Here is a 19,910-nt window from a genome sequence, read left to right on the forward strand (position 1 = left end):
ATCTTCTGGGGCTGCTGCCCTCCCCACCCAGCTGTGACCTCGGCACTGGGCCCCCAGTTCCCACGTGGTTGGAGCCCCTCTGGGTGTAGCGTGCAGCTGGCTCTCACCCCCTCTTGCTCGGGTGTCAGTGTGTGCTTGGATTGGCCTTTCCGGGACCCTGAGACTTGCTTTCTGGCAATTCCATGTGGCTTAGGTTCAGACTCCACAGATGTGGCCGAGGTGAGGGGGTCGGGGGACCACAGAGGTTAACCTGGAGCCTGGGGACTGAGACTGTGGTACTTCTCGGTGCGTGTGTCTCCCTCCGAGGAGGTGGAATGGGGCTTCCCCGTCCTGTGGGGCATGGGTCAGGGAAGGCACGGGGGTCACTGCTGTCTGGAAGGTTAAATGAGGCACCTTGTCCCCTGCCTGCCAGTGAAGACGAGGCCTGCAGCAGAGGGAGGTGAGGGTTGTGTCGTGAGCACATCTCCCTCTTCAGCAGCCGCCTGTGTTGGGTTGCCGTGAGGTGCTTGGGGTTTTGATGTGAATCCCCTGCAGGCTGGCCACTTTGCACTTATCTCCCACCTCCCACCATGAGCTCAGTGACAGAGAAGAAATGGAACACAAGTGTGTGCTGTCGAGGACGTGTGCCGAGGACGTATGACCGCGGTGCTGCTCTGGCTCTCCCCCGCCCCCCTGCACCCCGACCCAGCCCAGGGTCTGGCTGTCTCCATGTGTCTGCTGCACCTGCCGCTCTGGAGAGCGGCCTTCCTCCCCAGAGCCCTTCTCGCAGGTTCCTTCGCCTGGTTCTGGTTCCAGGGGGCAGGGCTCAGGCCCAGGTGGCCTCTGCAGAAGAGGGAGACATTCCCACTCTGTGCTCAGTCTGTCTGGGCTCATTGCATTTCCATCCCATTTAATGGACTCTGGTCCCAGACTTACTTTCTCATTTACCTTCATGGTAATTCCATGGGGTAGGCGTCATCTTCATGTAACAGAAGAGGGAGCAGAGGCACGGAGTTGTTCGCAAGCTGCAGGCGCTGGAATTGAGATGTGTGTCAAGACTTTCTGCTATCACTGGGTGCGCTTGGCCAGGCCACCTTTTCCGCTTTTTCATGTGGAGGCTCTGGGAGGTCAAAGTGCATTGCTGGAGGAAGAGGCAGAGCGGGCTTTGAAACGCGGCCTTGATGGGCTGCCGAGGCCAAGTTCTGCTGCAGGAAACCTGCCTGTACACCACCTTTGACCTCTGTCATCGGGGGGCGGGGGCAGGGGGCAGGCAGCTTCGTGTGGGAAGCTGGCCTTCCTAAAGGTGGTCCTCCAGGTGAAGGTGTGTCTGCCACTTCAGGAAGGCACCTCCCGTCTGAGGGCAGCTTAGGAGGTAGTGCAGCCCGTCACTCTCTCCCCCACGCCAGACGCCGCCTTCCGCTTTTCCCAGCCCTGTTCCGACGACAAGCCACCCATGGGGAGGCGGGTCTCACCTCCCTGGGCCGCACATGTCACGTTCTCGTGCCGTTTCTTCTTCATAAGCCTGGGTTTTGTCTCTGCTGCTACAGTTAAACTCTGCTTCCTTCTCATGCTGAACTGGTTTTCCGGTGGGAAGTTCATGTTCGGGAGAGTTAACTGCAGCTAGTGAGTGTGCCCTCTCTCTCTCCACATCAGCCACAACCGTCTGTGACCTGGATACACAGTTCCGCTGCCAGGAGTCGGGGACCTGTATCCCTCTCTCCTACAAGTGCGACCTTGAAGATGACTGTGGAGACAACAGCGATGAAAGTCACTGTGGTAAGGGACCTGCTGCCCCAAGCCAAGCGTCTGATGGACCAAGGCCCAGAGAAGGTGGCTCCTTCTCTGAAACCACAGGCTCTGTCTCAAGGAGCCTGCTGTTCCTTGTGAATACTCTGGACAGCTAGAGCTCACTTCCCAACCTCCTTTTCCGTCATGATAGTCAGGGTAGAAAATGACGGTATTTGGAAAGTATGCTGAGATCCATGGGCAAGGCTTCCCTTCCCTAGCGGCAGCCAGTAGTGAGCGTGGCTGGAAGCCACCCCCAGTGGCGGTTCAGGTCTCTTTCCACTCCCGCATCGAGCAGTCGGCCTGAAGGGATCACAGAGCATCTGTAACCACCAGGAGCTCGGGTGCCAGAGGGAAAGGTCTGGGCAGAGAACGCCGTCCTCACGCCTCTGCCTGTTCTGTCCCCGCAGAAGCGCACCAGTGCCGCAGTGACGAGTACAGCTGTAGCTCTGGGCTGTGCGTCCGTTCCTCCTGGGTGTGCGACGGGGACAACGACTGCAGAGATTGGTCCGATGAAGCCAACTGCACGGGTCAGTGTTCCCGGGCTCTCTGCCGAGCTTGCACCTGTCTGTGGGCTGGTGGGCACTGCGGCCCTTCCTGGTCACAGAGTCCAGGCCCCGAGAAGTGGGCCTTAGTGCTTGGCCAGAGCTGTGCTGCTCAGAGAGCCGCTGTGCAGTGAGCAGGTGACCAGGGGCAGACCTGCGTCCTGCTCTGTCCCAGAGAAGTCTGGCTATGGAGAAATGTTCACTGAACCGGACAGTGTCCTGAGCGAAGGGCACCCAGCTGATTTACGTCATAGCTCAGCTGCTTGTTGCTTCTGGACCAACAAGAAACGGCCCACAGATGGGCCCCTCGTCTGCAGGCCACGTGTTGAGTGGCCCTCAACGACCTCGGGTTTTGGAGCGGAGGGTCAGGGGTTCCCCAGACAGGGAAGACTGTGCTGTGCTTGTGTGTCTGTGGGGTAGCATTCCATTACAAATGAAACAGCACGGGACTGTCGGGAAGGCTTGGCCATGGACCCGTGCAGTGAGGCTCTGGCTGTCCTGTGGGGTGACAGGCACTCCATGCAGGTCACACAGTGTTTTATGACTAACTGACGGAGTCTCACATCTGTTATGGGGGAGTGGGGCAGAGCCCAGGGCTGGGGAACTTGTGGAGAACTGAAGCAAATTTCACTGTCTAATGAGTGAATATTCTCTGCACCCTGCTCTGGAAATGGCCACTCAGTTCTGCTTAACCCCCTGCAGGGAAGGATGTGCAGGGCTGGTTAGCTGCCTCGTGGTGAGGGCAGGTCAGCTTTCCTGCCAGGCCACTTGGCTCTGTTTCACAGTGCACTGTCCTCTCAGTTACAGTGTTGCTGTGCTCCGCACTCGGGTGCAGGTGAGACCTCGGTGTGCTGCCGAGGGCTCTCAGCACTGCCGCGCCCACCTCGGCCTGTGCTGCCTGCCCATCCCGTGACTGTTTTCTGACCACCGATTTGTGCTGCTTAATCTTTGTGCCTCTCACCCAGACCCCACCCCTGCCCCTCTGGGGCTGTCACTCTGACCTCTGGACCCATGAGTCTCGCTTTATTTTTTTAATTTTGCTTTTAGATTCCAAATATAAGTGAAATCATATGGTGTTTCTCTTTCTCTGACTGACTTTACTTAGCATAATACCCTCCATCTAGTTTTATCTGTGCTGCCACATTTTCTTGTTACTGAGTAATATTTTACTTTATATATATTAAATCTCACAGCTTTTAAAAAAATTTTATTTATTTTTAGAGAGCAGAAGGGAGGGAGAAAGAAAGGGAGAGAAACATCAGTATGTGGTTGCCTCTCATGCGCCCCCTGCTGGGGACCTGGCCCACAACCCAGGCCTGTGTCCTGACTGGGAATCAAACCTCCACCCTTTCCTTTGCAGGCTGGCCCTCAGTGCACTGGGCCACACCAGCCAGGGCAAAGACAAGTGTTTTCCAAAGAGCTTTCGCGGGTTCCGAGTGCTGAAGTCTGTGGAGCACTGCGGCCTTATGTAGATGGGTCTGTGTGCTGTCGGCATGGCTGCGGGCTTCAGAGAGCTGCACAGACCATGGCTGGCCGGCTGCCGCTTGTTGTGCGGGGGCTTGAAGACTCCGGTTCTTTGTATTCCTCCTGCTGCAAAAATGGCCTCAAATTCAGTTGGAATTGTAGAGTGTTGTGGAAACAAGTTTTCCCAACCCTTGGGCTGCTTGTGGTGAGCCATTTTGACCGAAAGCGTGACTGCAGTTTGCGCCCCAGCCCTGGCTTGTTTTGCTGCCTCCTGCTGAGCAGCCAGCTGTCCTGTCCAGGCCGTGAAACCAACAGCGAGCCCCTTTCTCGGTTGTCACTCTGTGCCCCGGAACAAGGCAGTCCTGACTTTCATTCGGTTGTGGGCACAAACAGCTGTTTCAGCGGAGGGAGGGGAACCTGACAGAGAAGGTGCTTAGTAGTGTTGGTCGGCTTTGAAGCAGCTAGTATGCATCTGACCAAGTCTTTGACCAAGGCCTCAAGAAAATTCTGAGTGATTTCCAGGCAGCCTCAGCCCGGGTTTGTGGTAAGGCTGTTCGCGTATGGCAGCAGCTCTGTGCTTCACTGCCTGCTGTGGTTTGGGCGTCATGTGGCGCTGTTGCTGGTAGATGGCGCTGTTTGCTGTCCAGAAGGTCAGGCTGTTCTAGCTTCCCAGGCTTGCTTTGTGATTTTGGACAGATCTTTAATGCGCTTTGGATGTGAGGTTTTCCACATTTGAAATTGGGTAGTTTAATTAGAATCGTAAAATCACAGCCTTTTAGAGCTTGCAGGGGCCCTTAGACATTGGTATGTCGATGAGGCCGAGCCCTGCAGACAGTGTCTGGACCAGGTCTGCATCCCTGTCTCCTGAACACCTGCTGTCACCTCCCCATGGCTGCAGAGTCTGGGGCAGGAGGTGATGTCTGTGAGGAGGCTTGGTAGCACGGTAGCATGGAGCAGAAGCAGAGCCTGCTTTGGACTTGGATGGCCCTGGTGCTGTTATATAATTACCTTTGTAAATATGGGCAAGCTGCCTGGTCTCTCCAAGCCTATTTTTCAGCTGCAGAAGGGGAATATTGTTACTTTTGTTGTGGAAAGTAAACGACTTTGTAACCTGTATGTCTCTGCTTGTGCGCCCTTTGTGAACCCCTTGACCCCCAGCCTCACCCCGCCTGGAGGGCCGGCTCCAGGTGCCTGTGTTCTGGCGAGGAGAAATGCATAAACTGCAGTGCCCACTGTGTCCCCTAGCACAGCCCAGCTGTTGGGGCAGCTCCTTGATGGTTGGGGGTCAGCGAGGAGGGGCAGCACTGACAGCTTCTCTGCTCTTCTGTGGGCAGCCATCTACCACACCTGTGAGGCCTCCAACTTTCAGTGCCACAATGGGCACTGCATCCCCCAGCGGTGGGCCTGCGACGGCGACGTGGACTGCCAGGACGGCTCCGACGAGGATCCCACCAGCTGCGGTAAGTGCAGGTGCCGAATTCGGCCCCAGCTGGAGCTGCCCCCCTGTTTGTGCATGCTGCTGGGGGGAGGAGGTGGCTGGAAGACAATCGTGTCCGCCTTCCTGTGCACCCCCCTAGCCCCGTTCTCCGTTCCCCCGGCCCTGCACAGCTCTGTGGCGTTCCACAGGACAACTGCAGGCTCCATTCCCAGGCAGGCAGTCGGCTGCTCTGCTTTCCTGTGACAGCTGTGCAGGAAACAAATGCAGACCAGCTAGCGCACCCAGGGTGCCAAATGCAGCCCTTGCCAGTGTTCTGCCAGCAGCTCCCGTACACACCAGCAGGCTTTGCGACCAAGGGTTTCTGGTCATGGTGCTTACGGAAAACGGCTTACCAACCCAGAACCTTTTCAGTATAATTGGTTTAAAAACAAATTCCAAGGTAGTCAATCACCTTCACAATAGAAGTTAACCACAAAATAGCTGACACAAAAACACAGTACGCGGAATGCTTTTTTACACAAATATTTACCAGGTTTCTGTCCTTACGCCCTTGCTCTGTGTCTGTAGCAACACCTCCTGTTTTTCCTCTGCTCTCAATGCACGTAGGACACTCCTGACACTTCCAGGCCATCAAGTGTGTGTTTTCCACACCAGGCAGTTGTGTAACACCAGCAGGCCACTCCTAGTGTAACTGTGCCACTGTTTTCCTGGAGACAACACCAGCTCTTACAGGTCAGACCTGAGTCCTGGGAGGTTCTCCCATCCCTGCCTCAGGCACCAGCCCCAGTCTGAGTGCACCGGCATCTCAGATGGCCCAGCTGTGAGTCTGGGCTCCCACACGCCCTCCCAGGGTCGGGTCATTTGCTAAAACGGCTCACAGACCTCAGAGGAACACTTAGGTTTTCCTGTTTATTGTAAGAGGCTGTGATAAAGGACAGAGATGAACACCCAGGCGGAAGAGGTGCTGGGGAAAGTGTGAGGAGCTGCCGAGCCCTGTCTGGGCACCACCCTCCGGCACCTCCCCCTGATCTGCAACCTGGAGGCTCTCTGAAGCCTGTGCTGCTGGGGTGTTTAGTCTTCATCACGTAGGTGTGACTGATTATTCACTCAGTCTCCATCCCTCTCTCCTTCCTGGGAGTTGCCAGGGCTTGAAGCGCCTGCGCTGGTCACCAGAGGCTGAGACCAGTGTATGTGTTTCCTGTTTTGCCCCACAGGGCACACAGGTTTCTGTGGAACCTCAGTCACTGTCTCCGTTTTGTCACACACCACGGTCCTTCCCTGTCACAGTGTTAGTGAAGGTGGTTCCTCTCTCTGTGTTTGTCTGCTATTAGCAGTTTTCTGGCAGATGCATATTCACTTTATGAGACTGTAACTCAGTTCACTTCATCATGCCTCATCACGCCCTGGGTGGGCTTGCTGGTGGCTTTTGTTGACACTGTTAGTGCACAGCAAAACTCTCTGTGTCCTTGGAAACCAAAGCTCATTTTTCCTCTGAGATATAGGCGTCCCTTGGTGCTGCTGGGGTTGGTGCCAAGAAACTGTGTGGGAGCTACAGCCTGTGACACCCCAGGGCCCTGGTGGGCCCCACCCTCCTGCTCTTGTGGTTTGCTATCGGAGGTTGGCCGTGTCGGCTGGAGGGGGACCCATAGGCACAGAGGGCCTGCGCCTTCCCGCGGCACGGTCTTTAAGATGCAACTGCAGGGTCGTAGGTTCTGATTCTCATTAAGTGTTTCTGAGTTTTATTTCCAAGTGATTATAGTGAACAACATCTCCATTGGTAGTGCACTGTGTGTTTCCCCAAGTCGTCCTTGGTATTACATCTTATCTTTTTAATTGCTTTCACAAGTTTAATGAGTAGGCGTTGTCTCATGTGATTTTTAACTTTAGACTTTTAAAGACTTTCTTTCTTAACCCTTGCCACCTCTGCCTGTTGTTTGCTAAGCACTCCGGGCCGACTGCTGCAGCCCGGCCCGCGGGCCTGGCCGACTGCTGCTGTTTTCCGTGCGAGGTTTGCAGCCGGTCACAGTGGCTCCGTAGGGAGCTGGAGGTCTGGAGGTTCGACTTCCCCGCTGGAAATGGGGGCTGGGGGGCGGGCAAGAAACAAGTGCAGAGCTGAGGACCTTGGGTGAGCTAAGGTGGGGTCTGGACCCCAGGGCCATGCTGGTTTGGGTGCCCGCATCCTCTTCACTCGGTGCCCAGGTCCTCTCTGGAGAGGTGCAGAGTCCAGACGACAGGCGGCCCTGTGCTTGATCCCAAAGCCGAGAACTCTTTTTACCCCGAGTGACATTTTCTTCCAACTGTGCTGCTCGTTTGCTGTTTCTGTTTGATGTCTTTCAAATACATTATTAGGAATGATCATTTTTTATAGGATTAAAACCCATTTCCTCACCTTACCTGGCCTCCTGGTTGGTCCACGGGGGCTGTGTCTGCAGCAGCCACGCTGGCCTCGGGTCGGGCGGTGACTCTCTGCCGAGGAGAAAGGGCGACCCAGAGGCACGAATTCTTTGCCAAGTGAGAAACCTGTTCTTAACATTTCTGGGACAGACTTTCTCCAAAACAGCTTTGGCTTAGAATTCCTAAAGCATCAAGATGGTGAGTTATTTAAGAGAGCTATAAAAGCCAGTATTCATAATCAGGATTTGTGGTTTTTTCCCATTCATTGAAGCTTTGCCTTTACTTTTAAAAGTATATATATATATATATATATATATATATATATATACACATACACACACACACTTAAGGTTTTTTAGGGGGCAACATAACATGTTCACATGGTTCAAAATGGAAAAAAATATTAACAGTCACACAGTAGACGCTGCCTGCCCGTCTGCCCAGTCCCCACTCGGCCTGTGCAGGAAGCTGCTGCCACACCTTGTCCTGTCAGGCTGTTCAGAGCTCACCCGCAGGTCAGGTGTGCTGCTGCTCTTGCTCAGCTTCCCACGAGCAGTGTGCTGTGTCTGCTCTTTCGTGCCTTGTTTCCGCAGAGCTGTGCCCCCAGGACACGTTTTTACAGAGTGTCTCTTCAGTCTGTCACAGTGTGGCACCCGTGGGTGACGGTTCACACCAGGGCCCCCACTAGTGGACACGCAGGTGGTGTCAGTCTCTCTCAGCGTCGTGGCGACGAAACTGCACACACGTCCTTTCTCCGCTGTGCGGGCAGATTGCGTCTCTGGGGGCCGCACTGCTAGGTCTCACGCCCTGCACTTGGCACGTGCTGGCCGCTGCGCACGGCCCTCCTCCCAGGTGCGGCCCCCAACACGCACCGACTGACCGACCGCACGGGGCACCTGCTTGTTTCCTCCTCCGCTCGCCCACGGTCGCATTCCCTTTCAGAGAGGAAGTGCAATGGGTTCCGCTGCCCCAACGGCACCTGCATCCCCTCCAGCAAGCACTGCGACGGCCTGCGGGACTGTGCAGACAGCTCTGACGAGCAGCGGTGCGGTGAGTGCCACCTGCTCTGCCCCGGGGGCTCCCCGTGGCAACGGTGCCCCTTGCGGCTGGGCCGGCTCGTCTCCCCGGCACCTACTCGCAGTGCACTTTGGACCGAGCTGGGCTGTGTCTTGGAGGAACAGAGCCTGTGGGATGCGCATGCGTTCCCAGCAGATGTCTCACGCCCCAGTGGAGGCTGGCAGACCCGAAGCGGGTGGTGGGCTGGCTGGTGGGAGACCCAGAGGACCTGGGTCTGCACCTCTGGGTGCTGCAGCCGTGCCCTCCCCTGGCTATGTCTCTGTGCGTGCATCTCGGCATCTGGTCGTACAGGAGCATGGGGCCTGTCGGGTCCCTTTTCACACACACTCACCTCCTTCGACTGCATGCATTTTCTTCACCCTCCATTGACTGCCTCTGCAACGCCCTGTGTGGGAACAGTTACACCGGGGACTGGGGCTTTGGCATCCAAGCTGCAGGAGGCGGCAATACAATGGCATCTGTGACACTGCTCCTTTGTGAAGGCTACCCCCCCCGGCCTGTGTCAGACAGCTTGTCACATGAGCAGTGGTTCGGAGCGTGGGTTCTCGTGGCAGACAGCTGTGGGCTCCGGTCTCTGCTTCACCCTCGTCCCTGCGTGCTCGTGGCCAAGCCCCATGTGCTGCCATCTCGTTTCCTTCCTCCTCTGAGAGCAGGACAGTGACATCTCTCCTTGAGTTGTCCTGAGAGTTCAGAGATGGGCTTTTCTGTCGGGTGCTTCCAGTCAGGGCTTGGCACGAAGCAAGTGCTCAGGAACGGGTGGCTGCCCCTGCTCCCAGGGGGCCCTTGCACTGGGATGTGCCCCCCTGAGTGCTCAGGGCCGCCCCCCTGGTCCCCTTTCAGAGCCCCTGTGCACACGGTTCATGGACTTCGTGTGTAAGAACCGCCAGCAGTGCCTGTTCCAGTCCATGGTGTGCGACGGCATCGTGCAGTGCCGGGATGGCTCCGATGAGGACACGGCGTTTGCAGGATGCTGTGAGTGGGGTGGGTGGGGCGGCGGCGCCTCTGGTTCACAGGTCTGAGGCGCATGTCCAATTGTGCATTTGCTGGGGCAGGTTTATGCCTCTTGCTTCAGAGGTTATGCTCGTTCGTCATGTCCGCAGAAGAGATGGGGAAGGCGTCCCCTGGTCTGACAGGCCTCCTTGTCCCCACCACTCTGGGTGGGCTGCTGCCTCACTCTGGTGGTCGTCACCCATACCTGGCAGCCCGGGTGTTCACTCATCTTCCTTCCCATTGCCCCTTCTGGAGTGTGTGCCCTGCTCTCTGCGGTGGCCCTGGTCCCGAGATGGCCCCGCATGGAGCAGCCTGGGCTTGGACCTGTCTGTTCCGACCGCCATAGCACAAAGGCCCACAGATGGGGCGACTGGACCGGCAGAAACACCTTTCCTCACAGCTTGGGGCTGGGGTTCCAAGGTCAAGGCATTGGCAGGTTTGCTCTCTCCTGGGGCCTGTGTCCTTGACTTGCCAGTGACCGCCTTCTCCCTGTGTCCTGGGCCTATCTATGTCCTAGTGCTCCCATCTCTCAAGGACAGTAGGCACTGGGCTCAGGCTGCACTGGGATGACCTCACTGTGACCTCGTCACCTTTCAAAGACCTTCTCTCCAGATGCAGCCACATTCTGAGACCCTGGGGGTTAGGCCTGCAGTGGGTTGACTTTTCTTCTAAGGGATCCTCCCACCAGACCTGGGGCGTCCGGCCTTCCGGTGTCTCTAGGCCCCACTGAAAGAAGACTTGCCTTGGGCCACATGTTAAATACATGGCGATATGTAACACATAACAGTTTTACAATGTTTTAAGTAAACCTATGATTTTCTGTCGGGCTGCGTTCACAGCCGCTGCCCCGCCAGGCCGCCCCGGGTGGAGGACTTGCCTCCTCCCTCTGGGATCGAGCAGCCCCACTGCGTGGGGCTCTTCCGAGCGGCAGCAGCCGGGACTCACAGGTGCCCGTCTCTTGTCCAGCTCAAGACCCCGAGTTTCACAAGGTCTGCGACGAGTTCAGTTTCCAGTGCCAGAACGGGGTGTGTGTCAGCCTGGTCTGGAAGTGTGACGGGACGGACGACTGCGGCGACGGCTCCGACGAGGCCCGCTGCGGTGAGTGTGCGGCTGCCCTGGCCCTCGTGCCCCTGCCCCGGCACAGCGGCTCCACCCGCGCCTCCCTCTGCCCCCACCCGGCAGCCTACCCTGCCAGTTTTTCTTCCCCAGTTGGGAAGGTCACATTCTGTATAAGGACCATGGTGGGTAAGGATTTAATGGTAATTATTCCTAAGTCAGCATCCCCATCCTCTCCCAGAAGTTTTAGATGCCACAGTGTAATGGCATCATTGTCATCATTGGGTTGTCATTGGTAGTTAGGTTGTTCCTTTGGTCGGGTGTTCAAAGCTCAGGTATCTGGTCTGGGTCTGGGAAAATGAGCTTTGCCTGAGTGTCAGGACGAATTCTTGGTCACTCACTGGACCTGCCGGCTTCCCTGGGACGGGGGTGCGGGGGGCTGCATGCCTGCGAGGGCTTCATGTTCACCCTGGTGCAGGGCAGGGGACTGACGGTGCGTTTGACCCCCCCAGAAAACCCCACGGAAGCCCCAAACTGCTCCCGTTACTTCCAGTTCCAGTGTGAGAATGGCCACTGTGTCCCAAGCCGGTGGAAATGCGATGGGGAGAACGACTGCGGGGACTGGTCCGACGAGAGGGGCTGTGGAGGTAGGAGGTCCTGGGCTCTGCCCGCACCGAGAGGCTCCGCAGGCTGGCCCGTTCGATGGCTTTCTTCGGGGCTGGCTTCTCTGAGTACTGTCTCCCTCCTACTTGGAAAATTCACTGGCAGGCTTCTACCGTCCTAGGACGCTGTGTTCTGTGGTCTGCAGGGTGCAGCAGGGGCCCTGGGCCTGGCTGCTGCCCGTGTAGCTTGCAGAGCAAGCCCTGCCAGTCCCTGGGACTTGTTAGGGATGCAGACTCCACCCCCTTGCCCCCCTGCCTGCATCCTGAGTCGGAGGCCACACAAGAGGGGGTCCACACTGCTCCAAGAGACTGACCAACCAACCAGCAAACAAGCCGCCTATAACTTTGGTTCATCGTTCATCGCCAGCCCCTGGTCACTATCTGCTTGACCAGGTGGGGGTGGGGGTGGGGAAGGGTTGCCAGCCACCATGCTCAGAGGAAGAGCCCCACAGGTTCTGTGGTCGACGGGGGAGTTTGTTGTCATTGGACTGTTCCTATTGTTGATCATCTTGTCTTTCTCAGATCAGTCTCTTGAACATTTCATACAGTGAGGGCTCGGTGACAATGGCCTGCTTTCACCTGACGTTATCTGGGAAGCACTCCATGTGCCCTTGCATTCTGAAGGGTAGCTTTGCCGGACAGAGTCATCTCGCGTGAGATGGGTCCCAGCTTTTCACGGCTTCGAATACTTCTCTCCAGTCAAGGTTCTCTCCCTTCTCGCTGTCAAGGTTTCTTTGCTGAAATTAGCCAATAGAGAGCCTCACAGGAAGTCCTCCATAGAGAGAGAGGGGGGTGCCTTGGGAGGGGTTCACCTCTGGAGAGGACGTGTCCCCCTTTTTGCTTGTTAAATCATTCGCTAAGCAGTCACCATGTAGAACATTGTGTGTGGGACTTCTATGCAAGCAGAGCGACTGCTTTCCTAGGCATAAGTGGAATACCGTAAGCCCTGAATGACACCACGTGACCTGTAGGAAGTGCTGCTGGCAGTGCTGGAAGTGCCCCCCCAAGAGGAAGGTCGTGACATGACGGGAAGATGTCGAGTTGCTGGCTCTGGCCTGTGGATTGAAGTGTGCAGCAGCGGTCGTCCTGCATTTCAAAGTAATTGGATCCAGTGTGAGGGTTGCGGGAAAGAACAGAAAATAGGTGAAGTGATTGCAGCAGCTGTGTGGCAGGCATGGAAACCTGACATTTTTGCAGAGCACCTTTCCATCTTGGATCGAAGGTGCAGCTTCTGTGTGGGTGCGGGACTTCTACGGAAGAGGCAATACCTATGGACTGTCTACTGTGATCCAGGAAGTGAAGCCGTTGGATGGCAACTGACAACAAAGGGAGGTGAAGGATCTGAAACGGGAAGATGAGTGACTGGGAAGCACAGTTGGATCATCTGAGAAAGACGTTGGCTTAAAGAAATGGCACAATGACAGAAGCAGCTTCTGATGACCAAGAGGCAGCAGATGAGTCTTTGGAAACCATGAGAAAACCATGGAGGACAAAGGGTAACTCCTGAAATGGCTTTTACAAACCTGCAGGTGGAAGCGTGCCCAGTCTGAAGGTGGAAAAATGCCAGAAAGGATGGTTGTGAGTGGGAAGGTCATCAGCAAGAGGAGAGAGCGTCAGGGAGTGAGGGGAGAAAGGATGGGACAGCTCTGCTGTTCTGTGCCAGTGCAGGCGGAGTTACGATCAGGACCGCTCTCGTCTCAGAAGCTGCTCGCCCCCGAGCCTCGAAGGGCCAGTCACTGCCAGCTGCCAGTCTTATGGTTGTGCAAGAAGGAGGACTTGGACAGAGAGCTCCCTCTTTTTGGACTGGTCCCATCAATTCTTTGTCCCTGAAGTCTGGAAGTACGTTGCCTCGAAGGGACTGCCTTTTGAAATTCTTTTGATGTTGGACAGGGCCCCTGGCCACCCAGACCTGCCTGAGTTCAATGCCGAAAGCACCAAAGTGGTCTCACCCTCAGACGTGACGTGTCCTATCAGCCTGTGGATCAGTGGCCCTGAGGACCCGTGAGGTTCATCCCACACAGCACTCTATGGGAAGGACTGGCAACACTATGACAGAGAACCCAGGAAGGGAACCTGCCCACAGGTATAGAGGGACAGCCACCTTAGAAGATGCCATCGTTGTTCTAGGGGAAGCCATCGTCCTTGAAACAGTCAGTTCCTATGGAGCAAATTGCATTCGGACACTGTGTGACTTCACGGGAATCGCAGGGGCCCGTCGCAGATATAGTAAAAGAGACTGTCTAAGTGGTACAAGCAGAGTGGAGGGTGCGGGGTCTCGAGGTGTGGGTCTTGGAGAAGGTCAAGAGCAAGTGGGTACTGCACCAGAGAAATGAACAGATGATGACTTAATGGTAATGAGAGTTTCCGATGCATGAGGAAGAGGAGCCGTGGAAGGACAGTGCCATTACATGTGCGGGCTTGGAGGGGCCCTGGTTAGTCGAGACTGTTTCTGATTTGAGAACGCAGACATTTCCTACAGTCTGGCACTGCACCGACAGCAGATGGTGGAAGAAGAATTGGAACTGTATGGCAACATTGTTAGAGACATGGAAGAGCGAAGTGTCAAATGGAAATTCAGTGTCTTTCTGCGAAGTTACACCGACTGTGCCTGCCTCCCCCACCTCTTCCCCTCCTCGCCTACCTCCTCCACTAGCCGCAAGGCCAGCCCCTTCTCCATCTTCCCCTTTTTTGTTGTTAAATCATTTGAAGTTGTTAGGCCTGTGAAACCTACTATTTGCTGTTCTCAAATGCAGTCATGGGAAAATAACTTCCAAATACATCATAAAGCACAGATACGAATTAATACAAGGAGGCATCCAAGGGCTGTCATAACCCAAACTCCTAAATTCAGTCAGTTGAAAAATGATGCAAATGTATGGGAAAGACAAAAGTAACAGGTCTGGTTACATTTCAATTTTGGGAGAATTAGCACAGACTTCAGAAAGTTACTTTAAAGATATGTAGCAAGGGCTAGTATCTGAACTCAGGGTGAGAGAGTTTAGTAAGAGTAAGGTACAAAGCATCATTAAAATCAATAAATAACCAGTGGGTCGAATGAGCCGCATTCTCAGATTAAATCCATCAAACCAATGTTTGGAGTTCAGCATGAAGAATCTGAAAAACCTCCTGCTTGGTTAAGCATTAAATGTCCTGCAGCATCAATTTAGTCCCTTTAAGTTGGTAGAAAAAAATCCCTCTTAGGTGATGTTGAATACCACCACTGCAGTGGTGTTACACACAGCTTGGAGAAATCTGGATCAGGAGAGGCTAATGGGTGGAAGTGTGTCGCCTTCAGGGAAGCCTTTTCTGTGATATGGCTTCATTCTCTTCGCCGGCAGTACCAAAAGTCATTCTGAAAAGCAAACACAAGCATACCCGCTTCCCCAAGTTAAGGGTTAAAATCTGAGGGTAAGATGGCTTTGACTCTTCTGTCTGAAAATATATTACAATTGGAGTACAAAGCAACTCATTGTAATTTAGAAAATCATAGGTAAACATGGCCAATAAAATCAAATCTTTGAGGGGAAGGACTCATGATGCAGCAAGATGGCAGGCGGCACAGGCGCCCTGACCCAGCCGAGCAGCACGGATGTGGGATGCCTGCCTGCGCCTCTTGCTTCAGTTTGGTCCTGCCTGAGCCAGCCTGGGGTGGGGGTGGGGGGTGGGTCCAATTAACCAGGACAGGGTTTAACCTCAAAAGGAAGCTACATACCACCCACCTCCCACCCTGTGCATTCTGGGTCACCTTCCTTTCATCAGCGCAAAAGCAATGTCACCTGAATACTATTAGCCCAACTCAGAACACATTAACTCTGGGGAATCGGCTCCAAAAAGGAACGACATTGTGGGTCCTGACAGCCCGCTGTGAGGGATCCCTGGACGTTCGGTGCTTTGGCTCCGTGCTGAGCCCTGGGGCGGTACCACTGAAACTGGGGCTTCCGCGCCAGTTTGGGGGTCCATTGTGATCTGAGATCAAGCTTCTCGTAACCTTTTGGGTTTTTGCTGGGTGTTTTCCTCAGATTTCCACACTCCTCCGTCCCCCACTCGGGGGCCTGCGACCTGCCCCCCGAATCACTTCCGCTGCAGCAGCGGGGCCTGCGTGACAGGCGCCTGGGTGTGCGACGGCTACCGGGACTGTGCTGATGGCTCAGACGAGGAAGCCTGCCCCTCACCCGGTGAGTGCTGGCCCGCCTCTTCCACGGGCAGTGCCTGCTGTGTGGAGAGAGCCTTCTGGGTCTGCCCTGAGCACCGCGTGGCCAGGGATGCTGAGTGCTGTGGTCAGCCTACCTCCACCTGCCCCGCCCCGGAGACCAGGGGGACTCAGGGGAACTAGGGACTGCAGTGTCTCATCTTTTATTAACGCCCCCTGCTCTTCCTGCAGGAAGATGCAGCCACCCTGCTTCCCACTCTGGCTGCAGCTGGGGAACTTCTCTCTCTTCTTCCAGAGATATCACAATAGGATCTATGGGGAACTCGTGTGTGTGTGTGTGTGTGTGTGTGTGTGTGTGTGTGTGTCTGTGTGTCTGTCTGTCTGTCTGTCTGTCTGTCTTAGGCCCTGGGGAGAAAGCCCAGTCTCCTGCTTGCCTGATGGCAGCCCTCTTCCTGGAACACAGGTGAGCGCTGCCATCTAGTGGCGGAACGCAGAGACGCAGCTGAGTGTTTCTGCAGAAACCAGATGGATTCGGGGCTGGGGTGAACTGGGAGACCCCGGCTAGTGCATGACCTTGACTAAGTCCAGAGGTGAGGAGGCTGTGTGCTTTCCCTAAACAGGATTCCATTTCAAATTCACTTGTAGTTAGAGAATTGACCATTGTCTTCCGTGTTTTTGTTAGTAAACTTCTAGGTCAGCTGTCTGGATTCTCTTCATGATTCTTTCTGTCCCACCACCGCCCTGTTTAAAATCAGTGGTTCCCTTCATCCTCTGCCTGGAGTGGACCCTGACCCCCGAGTCCTATTTTCATGTCTGTGTGCAAACTGACCCCCTTGCCTGCCCTTGCTTCTTACCTCTGCGCAGCTGGGCTCCCCACCTGCTCCTGACAGAGACCTGCTGCTTCTCTGCCTGTGTCCATTGGCAGGGTGTCTCTTCTCCAAAACCCCTGTCCTCTTTGACCATGTGCTTCTCCTCCCCTCTCGGGAAAGCCCACCACCAGTCACAGCACACAGAAGTGTGGACCTTATGACTGCAATAGACCTAGATGTGCCTTCTGGAAGTGTGGCACACAGGTCCCCGACAACAGAACCACTTCTGGGGCATGTCCAGGTGGAGCCCAGGAGCCTCCCATGCTGTCTGCAGGCTCACGGAAGTGTGAGCCTCGTTTCCAGCAAGGAGGGGGCCAAGTCTGCCACTCAGGCCCTCCTCCATAGCCGTTCACTGAGTCCTTTAAACGATGGGGTCTCTTTTCTGGTCTCATTGAACGCATCTTTGATTCTGAACTATGATCTGCTGTATACGCTTCCTAGTAACTTCCTGTCTGTGTATCTTCTTTCTCCCTAACAGCTGTGCTTGGGGACCATGTGGCACATGGCTTTGAATCCATGACTGTGCCTGCCACAGTGAGAGGGAGATAGGTGTTCTGTAAATGCTTCTCAAATTGAAAGTAATCGTAAAACAAAAAAAGAACCCAAAACAAAACAAAGCACCTTTATCTCTGGCTCTTCCCCCAAGACCCACCTCTCTGTCTAGTAACTTGATTGTCCTTCTTTGAAAATTGTTTTTGGTGGTGGAAATTCTGACTAGGACATTAACAAACTCAGCAAATTCTTATTTTTTAATAAAAAATGTATGTATACAGCCATATCTTTCTTCATTTAAAATTTAAATATATTTTGTTGAATATGCTATTACAGTTGTCCCATTATTTCCTCCCTGTTATTCCCCTCTGCCCTGCAACCCCTCTCCTACCAACATCCCCCTGCTTAGTTCATCCCCATGGGTGGGGCATATAAGCTCTTTGGCTTCTCCATTTCCTATATTCTTAACCTCCCCCTGTCTGTATCTACCATTTATGCTTCTATTCCCTGGGCCTTTTCCCCCTCCCATTTCCCCCTTTCCCTCCCCACTGATAACCCTCCATTGACCTCCATTTCTGTGAATCTGTTCCTATTCTAGTTGTTTGCTTATTTCATTTTGCTTTTTTTTAGGTTTGCTTGTTGATAGTTGTGAGTTTGTTGTCATTTTACTGTTCACATTTTTTCTTTTCTTTTCTTAGATAAGTCCCTTTAACATTTCATATAACAGGGGCTGGCGATGATGAGCTCCTTTAACTTGACCTTTTCTGGGAAGCACTTTATCTGCCCTCCCATTCTAAATGAAAGCTTTGCTGGATAAAGTAATCTTGGATGTAGGTCCTTACCTTTCATGACTTGAAATACTTCTCTCCAGGCCCTTCTTGCCTGCAAGGTTTCTTTTGAGAAATCAGCTGATGGCCTTATGGGAACTCCTTTGTAGGTAACTCTCTTTTTTCCTCTTGCTGCTTTTAAGATTCTCTCCTTCTCTTTAATCTTGGGTAATGTAATTATAATGTGCCTTGGTGTGTTCCTCCTTGGGTCCATCTTCTTTGAAACTCTGAACTTCTTGGATGGACTTCCTGGAAGTCTATTTCCTTTGCCAGATTGGGGAAGTTCTCCATTATTTGTTCAAATAAGTTTTCCATTTCTTGCCCTTCCTCTTCTCCTCCTGGCACCCCTATGATTTGGATGTTGGAATGTTTAAAGTTGTCTCGGAGGTTCCTAGGCCTCTCCTCATTTTTTTGAATATTTATTTCTTCATTCTGTTCTGGTAGAATGTTTATTTCTTCCTTCTGTTCCAAACTGTTGATTTGAATGCTGCTTTTCTTTATTTCACTGTTGGTTTCCTGTACATTTTCCTTTATTTCATTTTTCATAACCTTCACTTTTCATTTATTTTTGTGACCATACTCAACTGTTTTTGGGAGCATCTGATTACCAGTGATTTGAACTGTGCCTCTGATAGGTTGGCTATCTCTTCATCACTTAGTTATATTTTTTCTGGACATTTGATCTGTTCTTTCATTTGGGCCATATTTTTTTATCTTGGCACATCTGTTGTGTAGTAAGGGGCAGAGCCTTAGGTATTCACCAGGGTGGGGCAACCCATGTCACTGCATTGTGACACTGTAAGTGGCACAGGGGTCTGAGAGGAACAGTGCCGCTTGCTCTGCTCTCGGCTGGCTTTCAGTCACCTCCCCTGCTACCCACAAGCAAATTGGGTCCTTCTGGTGCTGATTCTCAGTGTTTGGTTTTATACATGTTCTAGGACCCTGTGGGTCTCTCCACCACACTCTCCTGTGAGGCTAGGAGTTTCTACTGCTGCCTCAACCCCCACAAGGTGTTTTCAGTCAGAGGTTTGAGGCTTTATTTCCCAGAGCTGAAACCCTGGATTGTACATCTGTTTTGCTCCCCAGTTGTTCCTCCCAGTTTATTCTCACAGAAATGTGGGGCAGCCCCCTCCCTCAGCTGCCACCTCGCCCATCCTGATCCTCCAGCTGCTGCCTTACCTCAAGTCCTCTCCACCCCTCCACCCAGTCTGGATGAATGTTCCTTCTTTAACTCCTTGGTCGTCAGACTTCCATACGGTTCAATTTTCTGGCAGCTCTGGTTATATTTTGTTTTTAAATTTGTTGTCCTTCTTTTGGTTGTGCAAGGAGGTAGAGTGTATCTACTACACCTCCATCTTGGCCAGATGTCTCTGAATTCTGACTAATCCAATGAATGAGTAGATTCCTATTTTGATGTTCCATTCAGCTTTAATAATGATTTCTTCTTTTTAATGCACATCGTTTGTTCAAATGTAGATTAGGGGTATCTCTGGCTCTTGTGTGTCACTTCTTTTTTTTTTTTTATTTTATTGATTATGCCATTATAGTTGTTCTATTCCCCCCATCATTCCCTTCCACCCTGCAACCCCCCGCCCCCACCATTCCCCCCCTTTAGTTTATGACCATGTGTCTCAAGTTCTTTAGATTCTGTATTTCCCATACTATTCTTGCCCCCCTATTTTTTACCTACTGTCTATGCTACTTATTTTCTGTACCTTCTCCCCCCTTCTCCTCCTCCCACTCCCCTGTTGCTAACCCTCCTTGAGATCTTCATTTTTATGTTTCCACTCCTGATCTAGCTGTTTGCTTAGTTTGTTTTTATTTTAGGTGTGATTGTTAATAACTGTGAGTTTGTTGTCCTTTCACTGTTCATCTTTTTTATCTTCTTTTTTTTAGGTAAGTCCCATTAACATTTCATATAATAAGGGCTTGGTGATGATGAACTCCTTGAATTTGATCTTATCTGAGAAGCACTTTATCTGTCCTTTCCTTCTAAATGAAAGTTTTGCTGGATAGAGTAATCTTGGTTGTAGGTCTTTGGATTTCATGACTTGGAATACTTTTTTCCAGCCCATTGTTGCCTGTAAGGTCTCTTTTGAGAAATCCACTGACAGTCTGATGGGAACTCCTTTGTAGGTGACTGTCCCCTTATCTCTTGCTGCTTCTAGGATTCTCTCCTTCA

The 19,910-nt window shown here is 53.1% G+C and overlaps 1 protein-coding gene across 3 annotated transcripts in view; it reads left to right on the forward strand.

The window, feature by feature from the left end:
- The window catches only part of SORL1 (sortilin related receptor 1), a 161,809-nt gene that overhangs the window by 104,234 nt on the left and 37,665 nt on the right, over nucleotides 1–19,910 (forward strand). For all 3 annotated transcript variants that reach the window (XM_053670663.1, XM_037131699.2, XM_053670662.1), the window contains exons 24-31: nucleotides 1,633–1,755; nucleotides 2,175–2,294; nucleotides 5,108–5,233; nucleotides 8,548–8,655; nucleotides 9,523–9,654; nucleotides 10,639–10,770; nucleotides 11,241–11,375; nucleotides 15,410–15,565. In XM_053670663.1, the coding sequence (XP_053526638.1) occupies nucleotides 1,633–1,755; nucleotides 2,175–2,294; nucleotides 5,108–5,233; nucleotides 8,548–8,655; nucleotides 9,523–9,654; nucleotides 10,639–10,770; nucleotides 11,241–11,375; nucleotides 15,410–15,565 (1,032 nt within the window). The remainder of the gene's footprint in view (nucleotides 1–1,632; nucleotides 1,756–2,174; nucleotides 2,295–5,107; nucleotides 5,234–8,547; nucleotides 8,656–9,522; nucleotides 9,655–10,638; nucleotides 10,771–11,240; nucleotides 11,376–15,409; nucleotides 15,566–19,910) is intronic.

Source organism: Artibeus jamaicensis, unplaced genomic scaffold (genome assembly GCF_021234435.1).
Source record: "Artibeus jamaicensis isolate MK-2021 breed Jamaican fruit bat unplaced genomic scaffold, CSHL_Jam_final contig_601, whole genome shotgun sequence".
NCBI classification, from domain to species: Eukaryota; Metazoa; Chordata; class Mammalia; order Chiroptera; family Phyllostomidae; genus Artibeus; species Artibeus jamaicensis.